At 44.7% G+C, this 25,863-nt stretch overlaps 1 protein-coding gene across 1 annotated transcript in view; it reads right to left on the bottom strand.

Annotated features, from left to right (window-relative positions):
- Positions 1 to 25,863, bottom strand: part of CRACR2B (calcium release activated channel regulator 2B) — a 69,502-nt gene that overhangs the window by 38,544 nt on the left and 5,095 nt on the right. Inside the window, exons 2-4 of the mRNA XM_084856665.1 lie at positions 8,319 to 8,404; positions 7,208 to 7,453; positions 672 to 783 (exon numbers count right to left, since the gene is read on the bottom strand). Of these exons, the coding sequence (XP_084712791.1) occupies positions 672 to 783; positions 7,208 to 7,411 (316 nt within the window). The 5' untranslated portion in view covers positions 7,412 to 7,453; positions 8,319 to 8,404. The remainder of the gene's footprint in view (positions 1 to 671; positions 784 to 7,207; positions 7,454 to 8,318; positions 8,405 to 25,863) is intronic.

A 25,863-nucleotide genomic window follows, 5' to 3' on the forward strand; every position in this document is an offset into this window, starting at 1 on the left:
AGGACTGCGCTTCCAGAGATGGGCTCGAAAACACACTGGGCAAAGACAACCGCAGAAGGTACACAGCATTATTTATAAACAGGACTGGCTGTATAACGAGCAAATACCTCAAATGTTTGCCACGCATGAATATTTCACTGACAGGAATCTGCTGTCCGGACTCCCCATTCCTATCTTGCTGCCACACAGAATGGTGCATTCCTGATCTCTCCACACTTCACTGCCTAATGCAGACTGCAAGGAGTCTGAGGACAGGAAGATTCGTGTTCTGTACACTGTTTGCCTCCATACATGTTAAGTAGTCTTCGTCGCCATTGTTTCACATAGACACACCGACCTCCAGGCAAACTTACTTCTATGGATTTATTTATTTATCACATCTCTATACTGCTCAATAGTCATAGCTCTCAAAAATGAAAACCATAAAATACACACGTTAAAACAGAATATAAAACCTTTAAAACCGGAGTAAAAGCCAGCAGCAGTATAAAGATCTAAAAAAGTAATAAAAAACAAAACGGAAGATATAAGAAGCCTGGGAAAATAGAAAGATCGTCACCTGGCACCAAAAACACACACAATATAGGTGCCAGGTCAGCCCCTCTGGGAAGGGCATTCCACCACCATGGTGCCACCACCGCAAAGGTCCTCTCCTCTTCCCTTACTCTTACCTAGTCCCATGCTGAATTCGACTGGGGTGAGATAGCCATTATTGTCTTGCTCTAGGCTGTCAAAAACAGCTTCCAGCTGCTCAGTAGTAAAGGGTAGTTCACTTTGTAGCCGCTGTGGAGAAAAATAAAATAATCCAGGATTTTTACCCATAAGTAATAGAACAGCTTGAAAAACCTTCCTTTTACCCTATTTTCCCAGTTGCCTTCACTGTTCTAAGGTTGTCAAGAGGACAGATACAAATTGTGCTGGATGTAAAATAAAAAACCCCCTCAGCAATCCCACTCAGCACATGGAAGGAAGAAATCCCTATCAGGCAAGGTGCCAGAGGTGTGAGCCATCTCTACTCACCTGAGGGACAACTGAGGAGATGGCCATGTTTCGTGGTCATATGTTCCATGGAATACACTCTCACAACAGAGCCGCGAACTTCACATTCAGAAAAATCACATGCATGGCATAGCCCTCTTGGGATTCTACTGCTTCAAAATGCAAGTGAATGCATGTAGAAAAATGCATGTAGAAAACTACAAAATGCATGCAGAAAGCCAGCACCTCAGGCTGAAGGATATGCCAGAATTTCTCTTTGTGACACTCTAACTTACAAATTGGCATGGAGCTTTGGACAGGCCTGGGGTGGGGGGTGGGGAGAGGTTTTGCTGGATGAGCAGATTGGCCCAGAGGTCACTGCAACCTTGATTTTTGAACCTCGCCAAATGTGTCAATGGGCAAGGGAGTTTGTAGAAACCAGAGTCACACACACACACAAATCTATGCAGGTCTCTGCCAGAAGGCAACAGCCCAATGTTACAATAAGAGAAACGATGATATGAAATGGTCTTTAGGCCTGGCCCTAAGCAAAAGGTTGGTACAAGACAATCTATTTGTGCCCACTGGGACAGAGATTCCAACCAGTTTTGTTAACAGAATCCCACATGAAATTTGCCATTGCATAATTTATTACACAATGACTCGCTACTTAAGCTAGCTTTTGTTTAATAAACATGGCCTGTTCCTATAATTAGCATTTAGCAGACGGAATTGAACAGGATACAATTCTGAAGCAACCTTAATGGTACATAACTCATGGGAAATTTGGCAGAAGCCAGTTTGCAAGCGACAAACCTTTCGTTCTGCTGCAGCAGATGGGCGCTCCCTAACTGCAAGCTCTGTCCGCTTTTGCCACAAGTCACGTTGCCTCTTTTCAACTGGTCTTTCTGCTGTGCCGTTAGCAGTGGCCCGGCATGCAGCAATCATGTAGCTGAAGGCCCTGAATCCAGCTTTTCCCAGCACTGTAGGAGCATGCGTTTGCCTGCTTCATTTCTTCATGTCAGGCAGAAAAGGCACAGGAAGATAGCAACCCCAGCCACAAGCCTTGATTATGCTATGACATCAACACATCGCAGGGTCTACAAACAACTTCGGGTGTAATGCAGATGAGTTTCTTGACCTTTGGTGTACTCTTCAGCAGGTGTAGCTACAGGTGTCTGTGCGAGATCTCCACCTACGCTATCTGCATCCATCTATAAAGAACTGGTCTCCCAAGCTTTGATATCACAACTTGGGGGAAAGCCTTATTTTGTTTGCAGACTGAAAAGTTCTGGTCACTAATGGCAAAAGAATAGTGTACTTGCTTTTAAATATTGGTGGGAAACCTTTGTATGAAAGTAACTGGGATGGACTGTTGTTTGGCTGTAAGTCTATCAGTCTGGCATTCCCTGCTGCTTTCCCCTATTCCACAAACTCTTTTCCAGAACTATGACAGGGGTGGGGGAACCTGTGGCCTTCCAAATGTTGCTAGACATGAGCTCCAGGCAGCACAGCCAATGGTCAGAAATTACGGGAGTTGTAGTCCAACAACGCCTGGAAGGCCACAGGTTCTCCTCCCCTCTCCCTAAACCTTCAAATCTCATCTAAAGGCCCACCTTTTCTATGAAGCTGTCCATGGCTTAACCCTTATGTTCTAGCAAGCAATGCAGGTGACAGCTCCTTGTTTGTGAAGAGGAGCAGGTGGCAGCAAGTTCAGTTTACTCTTGAAACTTTTGAATTATATTTTCAAGGCGTGCCAGTGCATACGTTGATCAAACTCTTTCATCTTGGTAGGTGCTTTTTTAAAGTGAAACTATTTTGAACGCCATAGCAAGAAAACATTATCTGAATCAATCCTGGAACATCATAAGTTTGGTATCAGGAGAAGATCCATTGAAGTTGAACGTTTTCCTTACCCTAGCTTGAGCAACGGGCTGCCTCTGAAGGACAGATGGTGGCTTGATGAGGAGCAAGAAAGATGGGGGCTCTTGAACCTTTAAGAGGTGTGTAGACAAGAGAATTGTGGCAGGTACACCTTTCCTGACAAGCTGCACCTGCAGCATTCTCTTCTTCTACACCACTACTACAGATTCCAGGGTCTAGCCCTCCTTGGCATAACCCTAAGGCAGCCTTTCCTAAACCTGGTGCCTTCCGGATGTCACAGACTTCAACTCCCAGCATTCCTGCCAATGGTCTGGAATGCTGGGAGCACAACAGACTGGAGAAGGAATGCAAGCGTCAGCAGAACAAGTTTCACAGCAACATGGCCTCTCCCGCCAATACGTCAGCAGAAGTTGTCGAAGTCACACACACACACACACGCACACACACACACACATTATACGCTTCCGAGAGTGTTTCCAGCAGGCTATTGATCAAATCAACCTTGAACAAAGGCAAATGAAATATGTTGTTTCTGTTGTTCTGTTGTCATGGACAGATCACTGCTTGGTGGGGTTTAGACTCACTGGAACTCAGTGCCTCTGCAGGGGCGGGGGACCGATTAAGCTGGTCCGCCCCAGGAGGCTGATGGATCCGGATGGTTTCCTGACGGCTCTTGGGGATTTTCCTGCTGCCTCGACAGGTGATTCTGTCGAAGCCCTGGCTGATCTCTGGAATAGGGAAATGGCTAGGGCGGTGGACACAATCACTCCTGAGCGTCCCCTCTCCTGGAGTGGAGCCAAGCCAGCACCCTGGTTCTCTAGGGAACTGGCGGCAATGAAGCGAATGAGACAGAGACTAGAGCAACGTTGGCAGAAAACTCGGAATGAGTCCGATTGAACACGGGCTAGAACTTATTTGAAAACCTACTCCGTGGCAGTGAGGGCAGCAAAGAAGTCTTTCTTTTCTGCCACCATTGCATCTGCAGGGAGCCGGCCAGCACAGCTGTTTCGAGTGGCCAGGGGCCTTCTACATCCTGGCCCATGTGATAAATATTCTGACCACTCGACAGCCTGCTGTGAACAATTTGCTCAACACTTTGCTGATAAAATCGCTCGGAACCGTTCTGACTTGGATGCTGTAGTTGATGCAGATCCTGTGGATGTCACTTTGGCTCCTGCTTGTTCATTGTTGATGGATTCTTTTCAATTTGTGCAGCCCGAGGATGTGGACAGGATCCTTGGAGTGGTGAGAGCCACCACATGTATGCTGGATCCTTGCCCCTCCTGGCTTATTAAAGAGGCCAGAGGAGGACTGGCTGAGTGGATAACGGGAGTGGTTAATGCCTCTTTGGAACAACGTATTGTTCCATTATGCTTAAAAGAGGTGGTTGTGAGACCTCTGTTGAAGAAGCCTTTCCTGAATCCCACCATACTAGATAACTATCGTCCAGTCTCTGACGTACCATTTTGGGGCAAGGTATTAGAGTGTGTGGTGGCCTCCCAGCTCCAGGGGTTCCTGGATGAAATGGGTTATCTTGATCCATTTCAATCTGGTTTCAGGCCTGGGTATGGGACGGAGACAGCTTTGGTGGATGACCTACACCAGGAACTAGACAGGGGGAGTGTGTCCCTGTTAGTTCTGCTGGACCTCTCAGCGGCAATCGATACCATCAACCATGGTATTCTTCCGAGACGCCTCACTGGGATGGGACTTCGGGGTACTGTTTTACAGTGGCTCCATTCCTTCCTAGTGGGGCGAACTCAGAAGATGGTGTTGGGGGATGCCTGTTCGACTCCGTGGCCGTTAGCTTGCAGGGTCCCTCAGGGTTCTGTTCTGTCCCCCATGCTATTTAATTTCTACATGAAACCGCTGGGAGAGGTTGTCTGGAGTTTTGGAGTTTGCTGACGACGCCCAGCAATATGCTGACGACGCCCAGCTCTACTACTCCTTTCCACCAGATTGCAAGGAAGCTGTTTCTGTCCTTAACCAGTGTTTGGCATCACTAATGGACTGGATGAGGGAGAACAAATTGAAACTTAATCCAGACAAGACAGAGGTGTTCCTGGTCAGTCAAAAGGCAGTTCAGGGAATAGGGATTCAGCCTGTGTTGGATGGGGTTACACTCCCCCTGAAGACTCAGGTTCACAGTTTGGGGGTGCTCCTGGATTCAGCCCTAAGCCTAGATGCTCAGGTTTCAGCGGTTGCCAGGAGTGCTTTTGCACAGTTAAAACTAGTGCGCCAACTGTGCCCATTCCTGGAGATGTCTGATCTGGCCACGGTGACACATGCCTTAGTTACATCCCATTTGGATTACTGCAATGTGCTCTACATGGGGCTGCCTATGAAGAGTGTTCGGACAAAGAGCTGCTGCCAGACTGTTGACTGGGGCTGGTTACAGGGAGCATACAACTCCCTTGTTAAAACAGCTTCACTGGCTTCCAGTCTGTTTCCAGGCATAATTCAAAGTGCTGGCTATGACCTATAAAGCCCTATACGGCTCTGGTCCAGGTTATCTGAAAGGCCGTATCCTCCCTTATGAACCTGCCCGTGTCCTGAGATCTTCTGGGGAGGCCCTTGTCTCAGTCCCACCACTGTCACTGGCACGTTTGGTAGGAACCTGGGAGAAGGCCTTCTCGGTAGCTGCCCCATGGCTGTGGAACACCCTTCCCAGGGAGGCTAGGATGGCTCCCTCCTTGATGTGTTTCTGGAGGCAGACTAAAACATTCTTGTTCCAGCAGGCCTTTGGGACATAGCTGGAACCTGGGGGTAAGCTGCTAAAGCATTGTTTTAAAATGCTGTTTTAATGTTTTAATATAATTTTAATTGTATTGTTGTTTAATTTATATTTTAACTTTTGTATATTTCCATATGTTTTAATTGTATATGTTTTAATTTTTGTAAGCCGCCTTGTGTCCCAGTACTGGGAAAAAGGCGGGGTATAAATAAATATAATAATATATATATACACACACACACACACACACACACACACACACAAATGAGGGCTAGCTGTGTTATTCCGTTGCAGCAAAAACAACACAGAGTCTTGTGCATCTCAAAGACTAACAAATCTATTACAGTATAAGCTTTGGTGGACACCATCCACTTCATCAGAGACATGAACGGCTGTCCTGAGTTACAGAGGGTTGGGTGTGGGATCGTAAACAGTGAGTTCAGAGGGAAATGAAATGCAAAAAGTGCAGATGGTGACAACAACATTATCAACAGCGGCCATTCACAAAGTAGTTTCATTTCATTCATCACATTTCTATACCGCCCAATAGCCAAAACTCTCTGGATGGTTTACAAAGATTAAAACATTAAAAATATGTGATAAAAAAACATAAACATGCAAACATATAAATAGACAACATACAAAGAGACACAGAGAGACACATACCTACAACAATTTTAAACAGTCAACAACAAAGTTATTAGTTGTGGCTAACGACACAAACATTGGCATTGGTTAAGCAGGTTCACGCATGTGGTGTTATTAAAAAGAAGCCCTTCCTCCCAATTCAAGCTCCAAGAGATAGAACTGAAGCTCTAGATGAATTGTAACTTGGCAGTTTCTTGTTCTGGCCTCCCTTTGAAGTTCCTTTGCTCCAGAATGGCCACTTTAAATGTCAGTGGCAGAGTGTCTGAGAAGCTGAAATGTTCTCCCACTGGTTTCTGAATACTGCTGTTTCTGGTGTCAGATTTGTGTTCATTTATTCTTAGAGACTGGCACTTCATCTAATGACATGGACTATAGTCCACAGAAGCTTATGTCAGAATACACAGGCACGTAGATCTATGGATGGTCTGTAGTAGTTCTCTAAAGGTTTCTGACTTTAATGAGAGCAAAGGGATACAACCACCACCAGCACCAGCACCAGCACCGATGGCTGGCCTTGTGCTAACTGCTTATCTCTCAGCCTCAGTGTTCCTCATCCATAAAATAGCAGCACTAATTGATTGCCTTTGACCAGATCTTTAGAGCGATGTGGCCAGTTTTAGAGGGATGATTGGAATCCTTGATCTACTCACACGTAGATTTGTATGTATCCCAGTATATGGTTTGTGGGATGCAGTAGATAATTGACTCAACCCTCTTAGCCACCATTTTGTGTCTTGCCTTGGTTGATAGACTTCAGCATTCTACCAAAAAACAAAATCGATCCTGCTAGCCTGAAGTTTGCCCCGCATCTCCAATACACACTTGTTAGTCTTTATGGTGCCACAAGATTCTTTGTTGCTTTTGAAATGTACCTATGACAGAACACAGCTTATGGATGGTAGCTGAGGAGAACAAGAGCTTTCTGTCTGAAGGGAAGGAGGCAGAGTCAGTTCTCCTACTTACTTGCATGTCGAGCTTGGTTATAAAGCCCTTCTCCTCCTTGTCACAGAGCCGGAAGAGCTCCCTGGCCTTTTCCAGCATCTCCACCTGCATGTTTTCTACATCGTTCAAGCAGAGAGGAGAAGAATAGATGCCTGAGGCTGTCCCACCCTCTTTCTTGTCTTCCTGAAGGGACATTTCACACAGGTCTTGCCCAGGTCTTGCCATTGCTTCACAGCTCTGTCCTCACTGGTGCTGGAGTGCATCTAACTGCCAAGATAAAGTTTAAAAAATAAATAAAAATAAAACATTTGGCTTCTCAAAATATTGAGCGAAAGGCTCCCATGTATCATGTTTACTTAATCATGAAGCACTGGGAACATCCCTTTTCTATTATTGAAGGATAATAAAGGGAAGGATGGGAGGAAAACTTACAGTAAAAATGGGACAAACATCCAATTTCCAACTTCAGGCACAGGGGACAGCATTTTTCAGAGAAAAGGAATGAGTGCCCTTGACCATTCTGGACAGAGGCCTACCCACATCCGTCTCATCCCCCACCGCCCTCTATGCTTGCCCTGTATTGTTGTGAAATCAAGTTCTCCACTGCCAACTGTTGGTTGCCAAGGTGAACAGTCATCAAGATGAAATCACCACAGAATCAAGAAGATGGGATGGGGAACAGCCAAGCCACTGCATAAACACACAGAGTGGACTTTCGTATTAGCCAACTTTTTGTGCTTAAGGCACCAGTGTTTTGGATGCAGGCAAACTCAAGTTCCGTTCCCAAAGCTGCCACCAACTCCTGATCAGACTTGTTGGAAGCCACTTATTATTTACTTTCACAAAGCAGAGCACAAAACTCACATCAAGGCTGCAATCCTATACATAGTTACCAGAAGTAAGTCCCACTGAACTCAATGGGACTTACTTCTGAGTAGACATGCAAAGGAATGCGCTACACCAGCCTTCCCTGACCTGGTGTCTTCCAGATGTTTTGGACTTCAACTCCCATCAGCCCCAGTCAGCATGGCCAATGGTCAGGAATGCTGGGAGTTGTAGTCTAAAATATCTGGAGAGTGCCAGGTTGGGGAAGGTTGGGCAACACTCTAAGGATGGCACTGCTTACACGCACCTTCTGTGATGCTTTATTCTGCAGGCTTCGAGATGTAGATTAGCAGCATGTATCTTTGTCTCCGAATCCTGCATGAAGTTTACACACTGGAAGACAAAAAGGGTCAGGCATTCAGCATTAATGCCAGCAGACTTGCAGTTAGGGCTTCTTCACACAGAATTTTTATCCTGCTATTGAGACTGGTTATTCACAGAAGTTTGTGGGTCCTTTAGATGTTGTCATCAACCTCCAGGGCATCTTCCACACTAAATGACCTTGATTCCATTTTTTAAAAGATCACAGATAATGAACTATCAAATTACAGCGCTTGAGTTCTGCTTGGGTTCTCTCCGTGAAAAGAGGAAAAGTCACAATAAGAGGAGCTAGACCACAGAGCCATCTAGCAGCTGTATAATGAAACGTATGGAAGACTCAGATAGGGGGGAAAGGAGGGGGGAAGGAAGTGTGCGTAAAGCGAGTCCCTCGTGATCCTGCATTTAAAATGGAAGCAGAAAGCCCTGTTTTAAATGTGGGATTTTAGGCTGGTGCAGAGATGCTCTAAATGATAACACAAAATTAGAGGTATTTTTGATTCAAATAGTCAAAGCTAACAAGAGTGTCAATTGCATAGAAAAGACCGGAAACATTAACTTGTGTTCTGGAAAAGTATGATGTCACTTGATTAGGCTTCCACAGGCTAGGTACTACTGATGTCATTTGACATGTGGGATCTCCCATCATGCACAGAAATAAAGCATATAAATGTGTGAAATAATCCCCAAAACTTTCAAAGTTTTTAATCTCTGTGGATTAGAACAGCCTTCCCGAAGCTGCTGCCCTCCAGATGTGTTTGTTTACAACTTCCATCATCCCCATTTGGGGAAGGCTGGTTTAGAATGTCAGATCATAAATCATATGTCATTAAAGTTTGTAGAGGCCAAGTGGCAGAACATTTTTTGCTAATTCTGGCAAACTACCACTACTTTATTGCTATCAACAAAAACGGGGCAACTTTCTCATTTTTAGACAGAAAGGCCCATGGAGAGAGAAAAAATCCAGAATTTATCAAGTAGTTAATGTGTAAGAGAAACACATGCTATTTGGGGTGGGAGGGAAAAGGAAAATAACATTGTCGTAAGGCTACATAAAATTGGTTAGAGGAACTATGGGTAAGTGTAATACCTGAGCCTTTTGCGTCTTGTTTCTATTAAGCTGCCTTTTAAAGATCCTTTTCAAAGAAAGCAGGAAAGACCTGTGTGAAGCGGAAATGGAATATGCTCAGCGGAAGAGGATTAGTGCTCAAGGTAAGGTAGCAGGCTGTACTCTCTCTACCACAATGTTTATTGACGATCAGACACTGGAACAGTGTATAAGCTGGTATAAGCTGGCAGACGCAAATATTAAAATAGTCTGTATTTCTTGTGACAAAAAGGCATCCCATGTATGCACCACCTCTCATGGCTTATAAAGGGCCAAGGGGGAACTATTATTATTTACGCAGTGCTGCCAACATTCATGGCGGACAGAAATCTCTTGAGATCTGAAGGAACGGTGGTTGAGCATGCCTTACTGCCTCAGCTAACTGTACCAGTGCAAACTTCTCCCTTCTTGCTGGACCGACCAGGTTGTCCTTACAAGCTGATGCCATCCTCATCCTGCTGTGATCTGGTTGTCTCCACATTTTGGTGCTTGTGTTCATGACTCAGTGGTACAGCTGGGAAATTTTCAACCCTGGACTTAACGCTCTTATGGGGAGTGGGGAGACTCTAGATGGCCATGTGTATTACTTGAGTTGTGACGCACACAACTCATATTTCTCTCCATACCCCCACTATTCCTGCACTTAGCAGGGGGTTGGACTTGATGGTCTCGTAGGCCCCTTCCAACCCTACAGTTCTATGATTCTATGGGGCATTATCAAGTTACAGAAGCAGGGAGATAAGTCCTTACTCCAAGGGGTAAGCGAAAACCTGCTAGTGGGGAAGACAGAGGGAGGAGAAGGGTCGGAGAATGGTAAAAAGCGTTGCTCTTGAGCAAGTACAGCAAAATCTCATTATATTTTGTTTTGTTTAGGGCAGGCATGGGCAACTTGTGGCCCTCCAGATGTTTTGGCTTACAACTCCCATTGCCCTAGCCAGCGTAGCCAGTGGTGAAGGACGATGGAAGCTGTAGGCCAAAATCTCTGGACAGCCACAAGTTGCCCACCCCTGGTTTGGGGGATGAGGGTGATATAGTCAAGCCACAGAAAGTTTCACAGAAAAGGTGGACTTTTAGAAGGGATTTGAAGGTGGTAGGGAGAAAATGGTAGTACCTCATAGTTCTGGAAGGGAGTTTGAGGAAAAAGGGACAGCAACAGTGAATGCCAGATTTCTAGCTATACTTACAGCCTGAAGAGTCCAGCCCAGTTACCTTCATTCAATGGTGTTCTACCAGACTGTAATGCAAGTAAGGGTGCAATCCTATGCATGTTTAGACAAGAAAAAGTCCTACAACTTTCAGCATTCCCCAGCCAGCCATGCTGGCTGGGGAATGCTGGGAGTTGTACGACTCTTTTCTGTCAAAATATGCATAGGATTGCACCATAACGCTCTTCTTTTGCTAGCAGTGACTAGAAATTTGGAGTCTGGGGACATAGTAAGAATTTCCTCAACTTGTTACAGCAAAGCTGGGGACACCAATGCTTCACACAGGTTCTGAACAGATCTGGATGCAGGTAATGCAGGAAACTAATTCACACATACACCTGCTGAGGCAGGGGTAGGCGACTTATGACCCTCCAGATGTTTTGGCCTACAGATTGCCACAGGTTATCCACCCCTGTGCTAAGGAGTTCACCCAAAGGGCAAGGAAGTTGGTGTATACCTGGAGTAGTTGATAGACATTAATGGGTCAGTCACTCAGTAAATTCATGATTGGGGTGGCATTTGAACAGAAGCCTGAACTCCAAGCCCACAGTTCATTTTCTTAATCGTCATTTTATACTAGCCCTCTCTTCCTGCAGTTGTTTCCTCATGCTCATAAGCCTGCCCAGTACCTTTGTTCCACTTTGGAGGCTCTCCTTCAGCTTTCTCTCCCATCCCAGATAAGATGGGTGTGTACCTGGGAAAGGGACTTTTCAGTGATGGCACCCAGCATTTGGAAGAGTCTCTGGAGAGATGCTGGATTTTATTTTTCTTATTAGAGATAGTATACATCTCAATATCACTTGGTGGGGAACAGGAGAGGGTGCTATTGAATTCATGTCCTGCTTGTAGGGTATCCATGTGTCCTACTTTACAGAAAGTGGTCCTCTATTTGAAAGCATCCTCTATTTCAGGGGGTGCAAAAATGCAGCCCACTAAGCCATTTCTGGCAGCCTGCCAGACTCTCCCTGCATCTGCCCACCAGGGGCCAAAAACGTTGTGCGCCCCTGCTCTGTTCGAAGGGGTGTCCCATTCAAATCCAGTTTATACATCACCAGTTAGCACCTGGACAGCAGACTGAGCAAGCATATAGGTCACCTGGTCAGTCTTTCCCACTATCATGAAATGCAACGTATTTCTATTCTAAATTGCAGTAATTATTTCTAAACAGGCAGCCATACAAGGGGGAAACCAGCCTGGTCCTATACATCAGCCAGAGAGGAGGGAAGAGCTGCAGGGAGCTCGCCCCACCCCTCCCTGCTAGAAAGAGCACGTAGCTCCAACTGACAATTCCCTGGGACTGCAGGCTCTGGCCTCACCCACCGGACCAGAGAACCCAGGGCCACTGGGGGGCTGCACTGCTGGTCTCATGAAAGAGCGTTATGGCAAGGGGGAGACCAACCTAGCCCAATACATTGGGCAGCAGTGTATTTTCTTTCCCCTCCTCCCTCCCCAACCCCTTTCCTTTTGTGTCGTGTTTTTTAGATTGTAAGCCTGAGGGCAGGGACTGTCTTAATATTAACCTTTGTAAGCCACGCTCAGAGCTTTTAAAATGCTCTAAATAAATACATAAATAATACTTAAAATTAGAATATGCACATGTTATGCAAATCTGTGCCCTCTCTTGCCCACTTTTTTTTAAAAAAAACTGGTGTGTTTCCTCTTTTTAGAAGGTGCATAAGTGGCCACCCTACCTGCTCACAGCTTCCCAGAGGCATCTGGTTGGCCACTGTGGGAACAGAATGCTGGACTAGACAGGCTTTTATTCTGATCCAGCAGGGCTCTCCTTATTAATTTATTTGATTTGTACCCCACCTTTCTACCCAAAAATGGCACTCAAGGCGGCTTACAGGCACAATTAAAACTGTTTAGAACAATAATACATTAAAATACAATAAAACAATAACAATTACAGAATTTTTTTAAAAGGCAAAAAAAGAAAACAGCACCCAACCCAACAGGCCCACTTATAGGCCAAAGGCTTTCTTGAATAAAGCAGCCTTTGACTGCTGGCAGAAAGTGGTGGCAAGGGAGGAGGGAGTTCCACAGCCTCAGAGCAGCCACTGAAAAGGGCCTCTCTTGGGTCGCCACCAAAGAAACTCTGAAGACGGTGCTCTTGAAAGAAGGGCCTCTCCCGAAGCTCTTCAAATCCAAGCAGGCTCATGTGGGAGAAGGCAGTCTTTCAGGTAGCCTTTTCCCAAGCCATATAGAGCTTTATAAGTCATAACCAGCACTTATGGGGGTGGGGGGCAGATGACATTGTCTTTCATTTGTAATCTTCCTGTGTTTTCCCACCGCTTCTTTCATCCTTTTTCTTGTCACAGAAAATTCACTAAGGAGGGAAAGGCAGAATAGATGCTCAGTGATTTTGATATAGGAGCCCTAAATCTAACTCTAGGGGTAACCCTAAGCAAGGAATCTAAATTATGGAGGTAGGACTTATCCAAGCACTTGCACTTGGTAACAGCACGTTTACTGCCTCTAAAGAGGCACATAATTCCCTCACTGTTCCCTTTGGAAGAACGGGGAGATGTTTTTGTACTGGGTACTCCATACGCTTATCAGCACAACGATTAATCAATCTGCTTTTCCAGCCAAAAAACATCAACAACATCCATCTACCGTGAGTCACAAGAGGCTGGAGGAGCTGTGGGGGAGGATGAAAACCAAGGGCCATGCAGGCAAAGGATAATCAAATGAAATCCATATTTCAAAGCAATTTCTAAAGGGGAGCTTTAATCTTTTCCTGGCCTTTGTGTGTGTGGGTGGAAGGAGGAAGGCTGAAAATACAGGCCAAGGCTTAGAAGAACCTATTCATAACCTCCCAGAAAGATGGATTTCAAAAGGTCGTCAATGGTTGAAATTAAAAGCAGGAGGGTTAGGGTTTCAAACATACACCCACGCACGCACGCACCCACCCACTCAAGCTATGCTTGCTGCTGTATCAGCCTCACCCTTTCAGGGGATTATAAGGCTTCTGGAAAGATTAACCTTTTAACACTATTTCAATAACAAATGTAATAACACAATAATGTGTTAGAATCAGCAGTGGGAGACAGGATGATTTTTCTGGTGCGGAGGAACACCTGATCAACTGAGGCAGATTTGGTGTGCAGAACTGGAAGGTGTCTTGATGTGATCCCACCAGTTTTAGACTAGAAAAATAATTAACACAGAAACCCAGTAGCCCCTCTTGCAAGGAGCTAAAATAACTTGGAATATGCAGTTGCATGTAGTGAGGTAGTGGAGGAGAAAGGCAAGGAAGTGCAGGTACAGGACATTTTTCAGAGCAAGAGCAGGGACTTCGTTTGCCTGACTACCAGGGTAGGTCCTTGCTCTGCTATGATGGAACTCCTACTTCACAGTAGCAGTTTAAATGGTAACAGATATTTTCAAGACATCTGCATTTCTAATTAAAAGCTAAAGTTAGCAATTCAGCTGGCTCAAAATCTTTTGTTAAAGTTCAATGTGCTTTACAAGTTGAGCCTATGCAGTCAAATTTTACCACTACATCACTGTCCATATCTGATTCCCTTCAAATGACCTGGATCCTAACTTTTAGCTCTGTTCATGGAGTTAGAAGTTCAGATCCAAGCCAATGTCTGGAATACTGTCCCCATGTTAAGCAACTAAACAAGTATATGGAGATTAATTCACACTACCAACTCCCTGAAGAGCTAAACGATCAGCGGGCATATTTTGCGGCACCATGGATCTCACAGAAAACATACAATTAGTGGAAGAGCTGCAGCTCAGTTGAATCCTTGATATGCAAAAAGATTACCTACAGTTGCACAGACAAGGAGGAGCATATTTAATTAACACAATGCTGCCTTTCTTCTATAAGGTGGTATTGCAAGTTACCACTCCAAATGGGGAAATCCTTGAATCAAGTCATGCAAAAGGAGTCTTATGGGCTTCTCTAAAAAGTCATGAAATATGAAACGTCCTTATTTCTGAAGCATTAGATCATATGTCTTTCTTCTCATTATTGCCCTAGAGCAGTTCCAAGCGTGCTGGGTCACCTGGAGTAGTTCCTGAAACTGTCACATCCTTACGGAGCCACAACGGATCACTGCTGTGCCACCAGTGCACCTGTATAGCAACATGTGCTTGTCACACAGGTGAGCACATTTAGGTGTCCTCCTAAAAAAGGCAACGTGTCCTCTGCTCTGATAACTTGCCTGCATGTACACAGCCAAGGAGTACCTGTGAGTTCTCTGCTCCTCAGCTTCAACTCTTACTGTTCCCAGAACATTCACCCATCTGGCATAAGGCCAAAACATTGTCCTCCACCCAAGTAGGCAGTTTTGTCAACTTTCTGCTGTCAGTAGGAACAGGTATTCTCAAATGCCTCTACTCCTAGAATCATGACAGCTCCAATCCTCTACCCACTCACCTGGGGGTCCCAATGAACTCCCTGGAACTTTCTACAGAGTAAACATGGATAGGATTACACTGTAAATCTCAACTTTTATATAGGCTGGACAAACTGCTTGTATTGTTCCCATCAATAGAATTAATTGATCTGGTACTGTGGTAAGATTATAGGAACAAGGAAGCATGTAGAAAATTGTACCAGCTTTGACTATTAATTAATTATTCTACATTTGGCAAGGACAATTTTGCGCATGTTTGTGCAGTAGTGCTGATAAGTAACGGCAACAATCCACTTTCACAGCGTCCTGGAATTGCCTGTTGGCATGCACTCATTTTCCAGTGCTTTCCACTAACTCAGAAATGGAGGAAATCAAAAGCCACACTGTCTGTTGGAAATGTCAAAGTTTGATGCTGTTTGTTTTGAAAAGCAGCTGGCCCAGGGCTGCAAGCCAACGCAGAGTTGCCCTTGGCTCATCTAGGCAACTGTTAAGGAGCATAAGGCTTTTTCAGAGCCCTGAAGACCACCGTCATACTGGAACCCCTTGACAGGATTACGGAGATGTATACAGTGCTGTTTAATGCTCTTTCCTTCCCCATCTGATCACTGCTGGGTCTCTAAAGCAGCGCACAAAGGTAATATTTACTTAGCAAAAACAAACTTCGACATACAAATACAAGGAGGAATTTGCGCTAGGGTAGGAGTGCCTGGGGATTTGACTTCCTCTTTCATTCTTCACTGCTCCAATAATTTAATCGGAATTTGAGTGGATTTTTTTTTTTAAAAAAAAAACACTTCTACAGTCACTGAAGTGATTGGGAACCTGGCAAGGGCTCATTCAGGGCAGGCTTTCCCAACCATGGCTGGCCATGCCGGCTGGGAATGGTGGGAGTTGTAGTCCAACAGATCTGGAGAGTGCCAGGTTGGGGAAGGATGAGTTATGGACTGCATGTAAGCGCAGATACCCTTGTAACAATCAGAAATCATACAAGATGAGCAAAAGCACACATAGATAATTCTAAGTCAAACAGGAGCATGTGATCTTGTCAATGGTTCCTCCTAACTACCTTCAGTACAGGCAGAATATGCTGATGAAAACTGTAATCTTAAGAAACCAGGGGGCAGGGTGAGAGCCACAGAGCTGAGGTGGCAGGAGACATTTAATGAGCAAAGGTTTTGGTTTCCCACCACAAGCTCTTCACAGTTTTTTAATCATTCCAGCTTACAAGCAGCCCCTTCATATGCAAATATGTGAGGAAAAAATGAATACATGGCAAAGTCTTGTTGTTAGAATAACTGGGGTTCATAAGATTTGAATTAACTTCCACCTCCTGCCAACCTAGCAGTTCGAAAGCAAGAAATTGCAAGTAGATAAATAGGTACCACCTTGGCGGGAAAGGTAACAGCGTTCCATGCACCTCGGTGTTCAGTCATGCCGGCCACATGACCACGGAAGCGCCTTCGGACAGCGCTGGCTCTTCGGCTTAGAAACGGGGATGAGCACCGCACCCTAGAGTCGGACACGACTGGTTGGGGACACCTTTACCTTTTTATCTGCTCTTAGGGCAATAATCTTTCCAGGCCTGGGGCCCACCTTGAAACCCAAATTAGAACAGGACCCACCCAGTCTTACAGTTGTATCGCATGTACTGTATGTGTCTCTCCCTCTTCTTCTCCTTCTTCTCTCTGACCAACTATTCCCACCTCTCTCCTATTCTTAGAAATGAATAAATGGTGGTGCAATCACTGGTGCAAACCATCTAAGTCAGGGTACAAACAAGTTGTGGAATATCTGTAGGTGTAGGCATCCTTATCTTTATCTATCCCCATCATCTGATTATGCTAAAAGTTTCTTAGTTTATCAGTGCCTCAGTTCAGTTCCCAATCTGTACACTGAGCAAAGCAATTACTAGAGTTGTGTGCATCATGTCTGCAATAGAATCAGTCAAAGCAGTTTACAAAGGATACACAGTTCAGGAGTGTGTGAATTAGGCAAAATTAAGAAAAATGTGGCTGTACTGATTTGAAAAGGGTCCCAAACATGACTCTAGGAAATGAATGTCCATGAGTCTGATGAATATTTACATTTTTAAGGTGGACATATTATATCTCAGAAAAGCTGAGAAGAACAAATATTCCTCAGCCCTACTGCCTGTGTACACAGATATATGGGACTACAAATGGATCCTCCAATGTAAAAATCACACCCACATGCTTCCAGTGCTCACAGAATTCAGTTCTTATCCATTGGTTTTGCATGATTCCAAATCACTTTTCATTTAGAAGCATGCAATATGCAAAACACGTCACTTGGCACTGTGGTCTGGCTAGATTTGCATCCTCCATCAGCTACTGCTGCTGCAAACATGGCAATTAGATGGTGCAAGAAGATACCTCTTACTGTTAAATGTCTCAGGGCTGCCATTACTTGTGTAACTGCCAGGGATAATACAAGAACTCTGGAAGATGGAGGCTATCCACATTATCTAGGGGTTATATCCCATGGGCTGTACCCAATGTTAGTCTAACTTGTCCCATTCATTTCAATAGGTCTAAGCTTGACTAACATTGGATACAACCCAATGCTTTCCTGAACCCCTGCAGGTACCAATTAGTCAGTCTAGTTGCTTACCAACACTCATAGCTGGACCAGCAAACCAGCATTTAGGAGATGTCCCTGGGAAATATGCACATGTTTTCCTTTGGAACGTGCAGCATCAGTGACAACAGAAAAAATGACCATACACTTGGCATACTGTTCTGGAACTGCAGCCACCTCAATCAGTCATACAAATGGCCTGGGGTCAGGTATGATCCAAAGCCCTCAATGCACAAACTGCAGAGACTGGATATTCTGCACAAGCCCTTGAAATTCCAGAAATTAGGGCTGCACAATAATAGGCTCCCATATTACCAAGGGAAGACATCCCGACAACAGATGCAAACTTGCATAGAATTCCTTCCCTGGGTCATGGTCTTTGGTTACACAGAGCCAAAGGAGCTTCCACCTCAACTTTGCCTTGGGCAGAGTAATCCTATCAAAGCACTCGGAGGCACAGCAGTCTGTTTCACACAATGCCATGCTGCAGAAGGGAAGGGCCACTGTCCTTACACCACAGAGTGAGAAATGAGAACCAGAGCAATTCAAGCCTGGTTCACACAAAAACCACCCCAGGTAGTGGGTTACATGCTGAGTGCTCCTCTTTATCAAGAGGATTCCCTGGACATTCAGAATAAAGTAGACATTGCGGGTAAAGCATTCTAGCCCTGTGTTTGGTCCAATACACTAGTTTTGCAGTGCAGAGAACTTTCCCCATAGGGAAGCAGTTGACCCCACACACGCCCCCTCGTACGAAGTGGTGCGGTCCAGGAACAATCTCATCCACCACCTGTTGTCTATATGATCAAGGCTCAAGTTTCCAATTGCACACAGAGTTGTCTCTATAAAAGTATGGAACTGGTAGGAGGTTTAATCCAACCTCCTACCCTGAGGAGGATGTCATTATCAGTAGCATCCTCTGTATCATCTAAAACTCAGGTCTCCCAGGGTCTGTTTCCTTTCTGCCAGGCCTGCTTTTGCAATTCTTGTGGCCACAATGTTTCCCCTGACCAGCCACAATGTTCCTCCCATAGGAAAAAAAAGGGGGGGTGTCATGCTGTATAGGCGTGGGTGAGCACACTTGCAGAGAGATCCTTTAGGGAACTTGTATTTGGTTTTTCAGATAGATTATTCATCAAAGTTAATTCAAGTGGGGATGTCATAACTCTAACTCATGTAGGGCTGAATAGGCACAGATTAATTGAGAGAGAGAGAGAGAGAGAGAGAGAGTGTGTGTGTGTGTGTGTGTGTGTATAGGGGGGAATAGTACAGAAGACAAAGCCATGCAGGAAATATGAATTTAAAGAGATGCATGCAAATGTACAAATCACAGTAACTCAAAATAGACCACACAGGCAAATATCATCTCTTCTGCAAATGGATTTTAGCCCGTTTCCCTTGAACTATTGGAGGAAAGAACCTGGGCTTTGTTCTCTCTTCATCAAGGAACCCATTTGCGTCTATTCCATGTTGAAAGGAGTATGCCCCTGCCCTTTGTCAATTTCATTTAAGTAACATGATAAAAACCCGCCAGTTACATCAAAAGGGGCTCTCTGGCAGGAAATTGAGTTATCTGCACCATGGTGCTCACTTCCAAATAATAAGACATATGTGCAGGATAGCTCCGGAGAAATGCTTTCATTTTTCATTTCTATAGCATTATTAGTATGCAAAGTGAACAGGAGAGATACTGTGTGCAGGGACCTAAGACGGAGCAGGCTGCTAACTATTGTAGGTGAGACCTAGGAGGGGTGGTGTCAAGGGTAGGCATGGCCAGGAGGGTGTCTTGCCCAAAAGCCCTCAAAGACCCAGAGCTAATGCTGGGCCTGGGGTGGGCAGGGTTGGTTTGTTTACCATGAATGGCTGCAACCATCACAGCATATCCAACGCAAGGCTGAAGAGGAGAGGAGAGGACGATATTCATTCATTAAACTCCTCTGCTCCTTGTGTCTGGATTGTTCCCACTGGGTAAAATCCAATATAAGTCCTACTTAGAATAGACCATTGAAATGTATGAGATTTCAGTTCGATCGAAGTAGGACTTATGTTGGATTTTACCCACTGTGTCCTGTTCATATCACAGCAGTTCATTAAGCCATGTGGGAATTGTAAAACTGTGGTAGTAAGCACATTAAAATACCAACAGTATGAAAGTCACTTCTGGATTACCAGAACAACCTAACGTCTTTTGTACTTTTATCTTCATTGCACCACCAGGTACAATGTATACTGATTTTCAGTGCAGCACCAGTCATTCAACAACTGGCTCACAGCTACACACAGGAAGTCAATGGAATCAATAGAATCATAGGGTTCGAAGGGGCCTGCAAGACCATCGAGTCTAATCCCTTGCAATGCAGAAAGCGATGAACAGTGCAATCCTACACATGTCTACTACTTGAACACAGGTCCCAAATGTGCACAGGATCGCAGCCTAAGCGGCCCACTCAGCAACCAGCTCACAATTACAAACAGAAAGCCAATGAAAGACTAAGGGTACAATCCTATGTGTTTTCAGATAGAAAAAAGTCTTACAAGGCCCATGCTGGCTGAGGCAAGATGGGAGCTGTAGGACTTTTTTCTGTCTAAACATGCATAGGATTGCACCCGAAGTAACTCTACAATTTGTTCACATGGAGGGCTTTCTCTCTCCATTGTTAGCCACTCTGAATTATGATTGGCAAGGCACAGTTTGGATAAGGAGCAGGAGGTTAAAATATAAACTTCAAGCAACCAACAACAAAACCTGTGATTTATGTATTTAATCATTTTTAGGTTAACATGGCTACACCTTTCCCCAGAGCGTCCAAATCTCCCCACCCATGACCCATGTCAGGTGCTACAGAACAAATTGCTATAACAGGTGGCAAAGAGAGAACAGCTGTCAGGAACATCCCTCAACAGGAGATTCAAAGATCATCATCTGAGCCAGGCTGAAGGACAGGTGAGCCAAGATGTAACACTGTAAAATAACAGGGCTTTCACATACTTGCATGCCAGTAACCCAAGGCAGAACTCGTGCCAATCGCCAGCCAGAGTCGTGTATAGACAGATGCACCAATCCAAAGCCCATTTAGGCTCTAATATGTGCAAGGGGGTCCTGTGTGAATAAGTTTTCCATTGGAGGGGCAACTCCTTGAAAAGTGTGTGAAGCACTGTCGCATGCAGCATGGAGCATACACATCAGCAAATAATTGCTGCAACTGAGTGCTGGCCAATGAGAACGGTTATTGCACAAGTTCAGGTAAAGTCAATTGGGGCTTGTGGTGGACTTTACGTCCGGTGCAGAGGGTCAGGCAGTCAAAATGCACGGCACACACAAATGGGAGCATTCAAGGAAGCACTGAGAACTCAACGGATTGATGCAGTGACAAGATAAGGAGTGCTTGATGGGGCAGAAAGAACAGTCTCAAAAGCTCATTGCTGGTCTTTGATGTTGGGCCCCAGCTGCAGGTGTCAAGCTCACACCTGACTGCTCTGACATTTCAGCCATTTTAAACTGTTATTGGGCTCTACCATTTCTGAAAGCAAATGCAAGAATGCATTTTTGAATGCTACTTCATGGCAGGGGGTGGGGTGGGGGCTGCCACACTCAAAACCTGCCAGGGATAACCCCCTCCCCACATCTAGTTTTCGGCATTCAATTAAAGCATTCAATTGGGAGATCCCCTTGCCATCAGTGTATAGTCCAGCAACAGGCTTACTGTTGGATTAGCCGTTAGTCAAGGCTAGGCCTTAAAGCACAAGTAGCTTCACTTTCCAGTCTTAGTTTTTCAAACATTTCTGAAAAGAGCCTCAAGTCTCTGCCAGTCATGTGTTGCTACAATCAAAAGTGGGGTGGGGAGAAAGAGAAACTTGCAAACTTTATGTGATTCCACTAATCTGCTGTGTTGCAACACATTTATTTTTCTAAACCTCATGGCATTCAGTTATCAGATGGAAACAAAATGGGTACTTTCTTATTAGGCAAAGATCAGGCACAGTTAAACAACCCAAGTGCCTCTCTTCTCTATAAATACATTCTGCACTCTTTAGACAGAGAGAGCGAAGCCCAGTTCCATTCCACTGCTGCACTAGAACCAGTTTAGTGAACAAACCACAACTTTGCTATTATGCAGGCACCAAAACAAACATAGTATCTTGTATACTTCAAAGACATTATAAGGCCATTACGTTTCTCTAGCACTAAAATTAAGATAATTAATCAGCCAATAATGCAACATTGAGTCATTTTCTGTGACTTTATCTCCTATCACTCTTTCTTTCTTCGCTGATTGCTTATAGGTGTGTCACTGACAAATCCATCAGAAGCCACTGTCTCCAGCATGTATGTGGGAAAACAATTTCCAGACGGGTGCGATGTGAATCTGTTGCAGCAAGAATAAAGCTTTCCGGCACCTTAAAGACTAACAAATTGAAGATGGCCATAAACTCTCATGGACATGAGTCTGCTTCATCATGGTGTATAATCCTAAACTGGCATATATATATATATATATATATATATATATATATATGCCAGTTTAGGATTATACACCATGATGAAGCAAAAAGACCCTGATGCTGGGAAAGACTGAAGGCAAAAGGAGAAGGGGACGGCAGAGGATGAGATGGCTAGATAGCATCACGGATGCAATGAATATGGACTTGAGCACGCTCCGGGAGAGAGCGCAGGACAGGAAGGCCTGGCGTGCTGTGGTCCATGGGGTCACGAAGAGTCGGACACGACTGAACGACTGAACAACAACAACAATATATATATATGCACACACAGGGCCACGGGTAGGTGGGGATGGAGACAAATTCTCCGAAGGCGTGCGCTACAACCCTACTTCCCAAGGATTAAGTTTCCTCCTAAAAGTACATGTCAGTTCAAAGATATTTCCCTTAAGGGCCCTGCGATTCACAGAGGAGGGAGCGTTCCACACCTTTCTCATCGGCCTCACTGTTTCCCCACTCCTGCAGTGTCTACCACTAACTCTCTACCAAGGCCACCACAATTCAACACAAAAGTGGATCAGGCTCATGCCCAGTGAAGTCATAGGTTTAAGTGTGCTTAACTTCTAAGCTGGACTGGTGCCTAAATGTTATTTGCAGTTCAGTTAAAGCTGCATACCTACACACACTTTCTAGGAAGAAAATGTCGCTGAATAAAAATAACAATTATTTATTAGTTTTATCCTGTTCTTTAACTTTCATACCCGGAGCACTGAACTAAATGGGACTTACTCCTTGGTAAACATGTGAAGGATTGTGCTGCAGGAATATTGTTAGTCCAAAGGACAAGTTTCTCCCATTAAACAGAACAATTTAATCAGAACAAGGAGTTGCTATTCTTGTGAATATGGCTCTGAATAGGAACTCAGCTCCCCTTCACGGATCACTGCCTTGCTGCGGCGAAGGGGCTTGCGTAACTCAGTGAAGCCATAAGCTATGCTGTGCAGGGCCACCCAAGACGGACAGGTCATGGCAGAGAGTTCTGACAAAATGTGGTCCACTGGAGAAGGAAATGGCAACCCACTCCAGGATTCTTGCCAAGAAAACCCCATGGAACGTATCACAAGGCTAAAAGATATGACGCCGGAAGATGAGCCCCTCAGGTCGGAAGGTGTCCAATATGCTACTGGGGAAGAGCAGAGGGTATTTCCAAGTAGCGCCAGAAAGAGTGAAGCGGCTGGGCCAAAGCCGAAAGGACACTCAGCTGTGGATGTGTCTGGTGGTGAAAAGAAAATCCGATGCTGTAAAGAACAATATTGTTTAGGAACCTGGAATGTCAGATCAATGAATCAAGGTAAGCTGGAGGTGGTCAAACATGAGATGGCAAGATTGAACATCGACATCTTGGGAATCAGCGAACTAAAATGGACAGGCATGGGCGAATTTAATTCAGGTGACCATCATATCTACTATTGTGGGCAAGAATCCCTTAGAAGAAATGGAGTAGCACTCATAGTCAACAAAAGGGTGGGAAAAGCAGTACTGGGGTACAATCTTAAAAATGATAGAATGATCTCAGTACGAATCCAAGGCAAACCATTCAACATCACAGTAATTCAAGTCTATGCCCCAACCACTGAGGCCGAAGAAGCTGAGGTTGATCGGTTCTATGAAGACCTACAACACCTTCTAGAACTAACACCAAAAAAAGACGTCCTCTTCATCATAGGGGATTGGAATGCTAAAGTAGGAAGTCAAGAAATCACCGGGATAACAGGCAGGCATGGCCTTGGTGTACAAAATGAAGCAGGACAAAAGCTAATAGAGTTTTGCCAAGAGAACATGCTGATCATAGCAAACACTCTTTTCCAACAGCACAAGAGGCGACTCTACACATGGACATCACCAGATGGTCAATATCGAAATCAGATTGATTATGTCCTTTGCAGCCAAAGATGGAGAAGCTCCATACAGTCAGTAAAAACAAGACCTGGAGCTGACTGTGGCTCAGATCATGAGCTGCTTCTTGCAAAATTTCGGCTTAAATTGAAGAACGTCGGGAAAACCACTAAACCGTTCAGGTATGACCTAAATCATATCCCTGATGAATATACAGTGGAGGTGAGGAATAGATTTCAGGGATTAGACCTGATAGACAGAGTGCCTGAGGAACTATGGACGGAGGTCCGTAACATTGTTCAGGAGGCAGCAACTCAATCCATCCCAAAGAAAAAGAAATGCAAGAAAGCAAAGTGGCTGTCTGATGAGGCTTTACAAGTAGCTCACGAAAGAAGGGAAGCGAAAAGCAAGGGAGAAAGGGGAAGATATACCCAACTGAATGCAGAGTTCCAGAGAATAGCAAGGAGAGACAAGAAGGCCTTCTTAAGTGAACAATGCAAAGAAATCGAGGAAAACAACAGAATGGGAAAGACTAGAGATCTCTTCAAGAAAATCAGAGATCTCAAGGGAACGTTTTGTGCAAAGATGGGCATGATAAAGGACAAAGAAGGCAGGGACCTCACAGAAGCAGATGAGATTAAGAAGAGGTGGCAAGAATACACAGAAGAACTATACAGGAAAGATCTGAATGTCCCTGATAGCCATGATAGTGCGGTCACTGAACTTGAGCCGGACATCCTAGAGAGTGAAGTCAAGTGGGCCTTAGGAAGCATTAGTAACAATAAAGCTAGCGGAGATGACAGTATTCCAGCTGAGCTATTTAAAATCCTAAAAGATGATGCTGTTAAAGTGCTGCATTCAATATGTCAACAAATCTGGAACACTCAACAGTGGCCACAAGACTGGAAAAGGTCAGTTTACATTCCAATTCCAAAGAAGGGCAACGCCAAAGAGTGTTCAAACTACCGCACAATTGCGCTCATTTCACATGCCAGCAAGGTGATGCTCCAAATCCTACAAGCTAGGCTTCAGCAGTATGCGAACCGAGAACTACCGGAAGTACAAGCTGGGTTTCGAAGAGGCAGAGGAACTAGAGATCAAATCGCCAACATTCGCTGCATCATGGAGAAAGCAAGAGAATTCCAGAAAAGCGTCTATTTCTGCTTCATTGACTACGCTAAAGCCTTTGATTGTGTGGATCACAACAAACTGTGGCAAATTCTTAAAGTGATGGGAGTACCAGACCACCTTACCTGTCTCCTGAGAAACCTGTACGAGGGTCAAGAAGCAACAGTAAGAACCAGACATGGAACAACCGAGTGGTTCAAAATTGGTAAAGGAGTACGACAAGGCTGCATATTGTCACCCTGCTTATTTAACTTATATGCAGAGTACATCATGAGAAATGCCGGGTTGGATGAATCACAGGTCGGAATTAAGATTGCTGGGAGAATTATCAACAACCTCCGATATGCAGACGATACCACCCTAATGGCAGAAAGCAAAGAGGATCTCAAGAGCCTCTTGTTGAGGGTGAAAGAGGAGAGTGCAAAAGCTGGTTTGAAACTCAACATTAAAAAAACTAAGATCATGGCATCTGGCCCCATCACTTCCTGGCATATAGAAGGGGAAGATATGGAAGCAGTGACAGATTTTACTTTCTTGGGCTCCAAGATCACCGCAGACGGTGACTGTAGCCATGAAATTAAAAGACGCTTGCTCCTTGGGAGGAAAGCTATGGCCAACCTAGACAGCATAGTAAGAAGCAGAGACATCACCTTGCCGACAAAGGTCCGTCTAATCAAAGCTATGGTTTTCCCAGTAGTAATGTATGGCTGTGAGAGCTGGACT

This window comes from Heloderma suspectum, chromosome 1 (genome assembly GCF_057233095.1).
Source record: "Heloderma suspectum isolate Gila_16-S chromosome 1, 16-S_ref, whole genome shotgun sequence".
Taxonomy (NCBI): Eukaryota; Metazoa; Chordata; class Lepidosauria; order Squamata; family Helodermatidae; genus Heloderma; species Heloderma suspectum.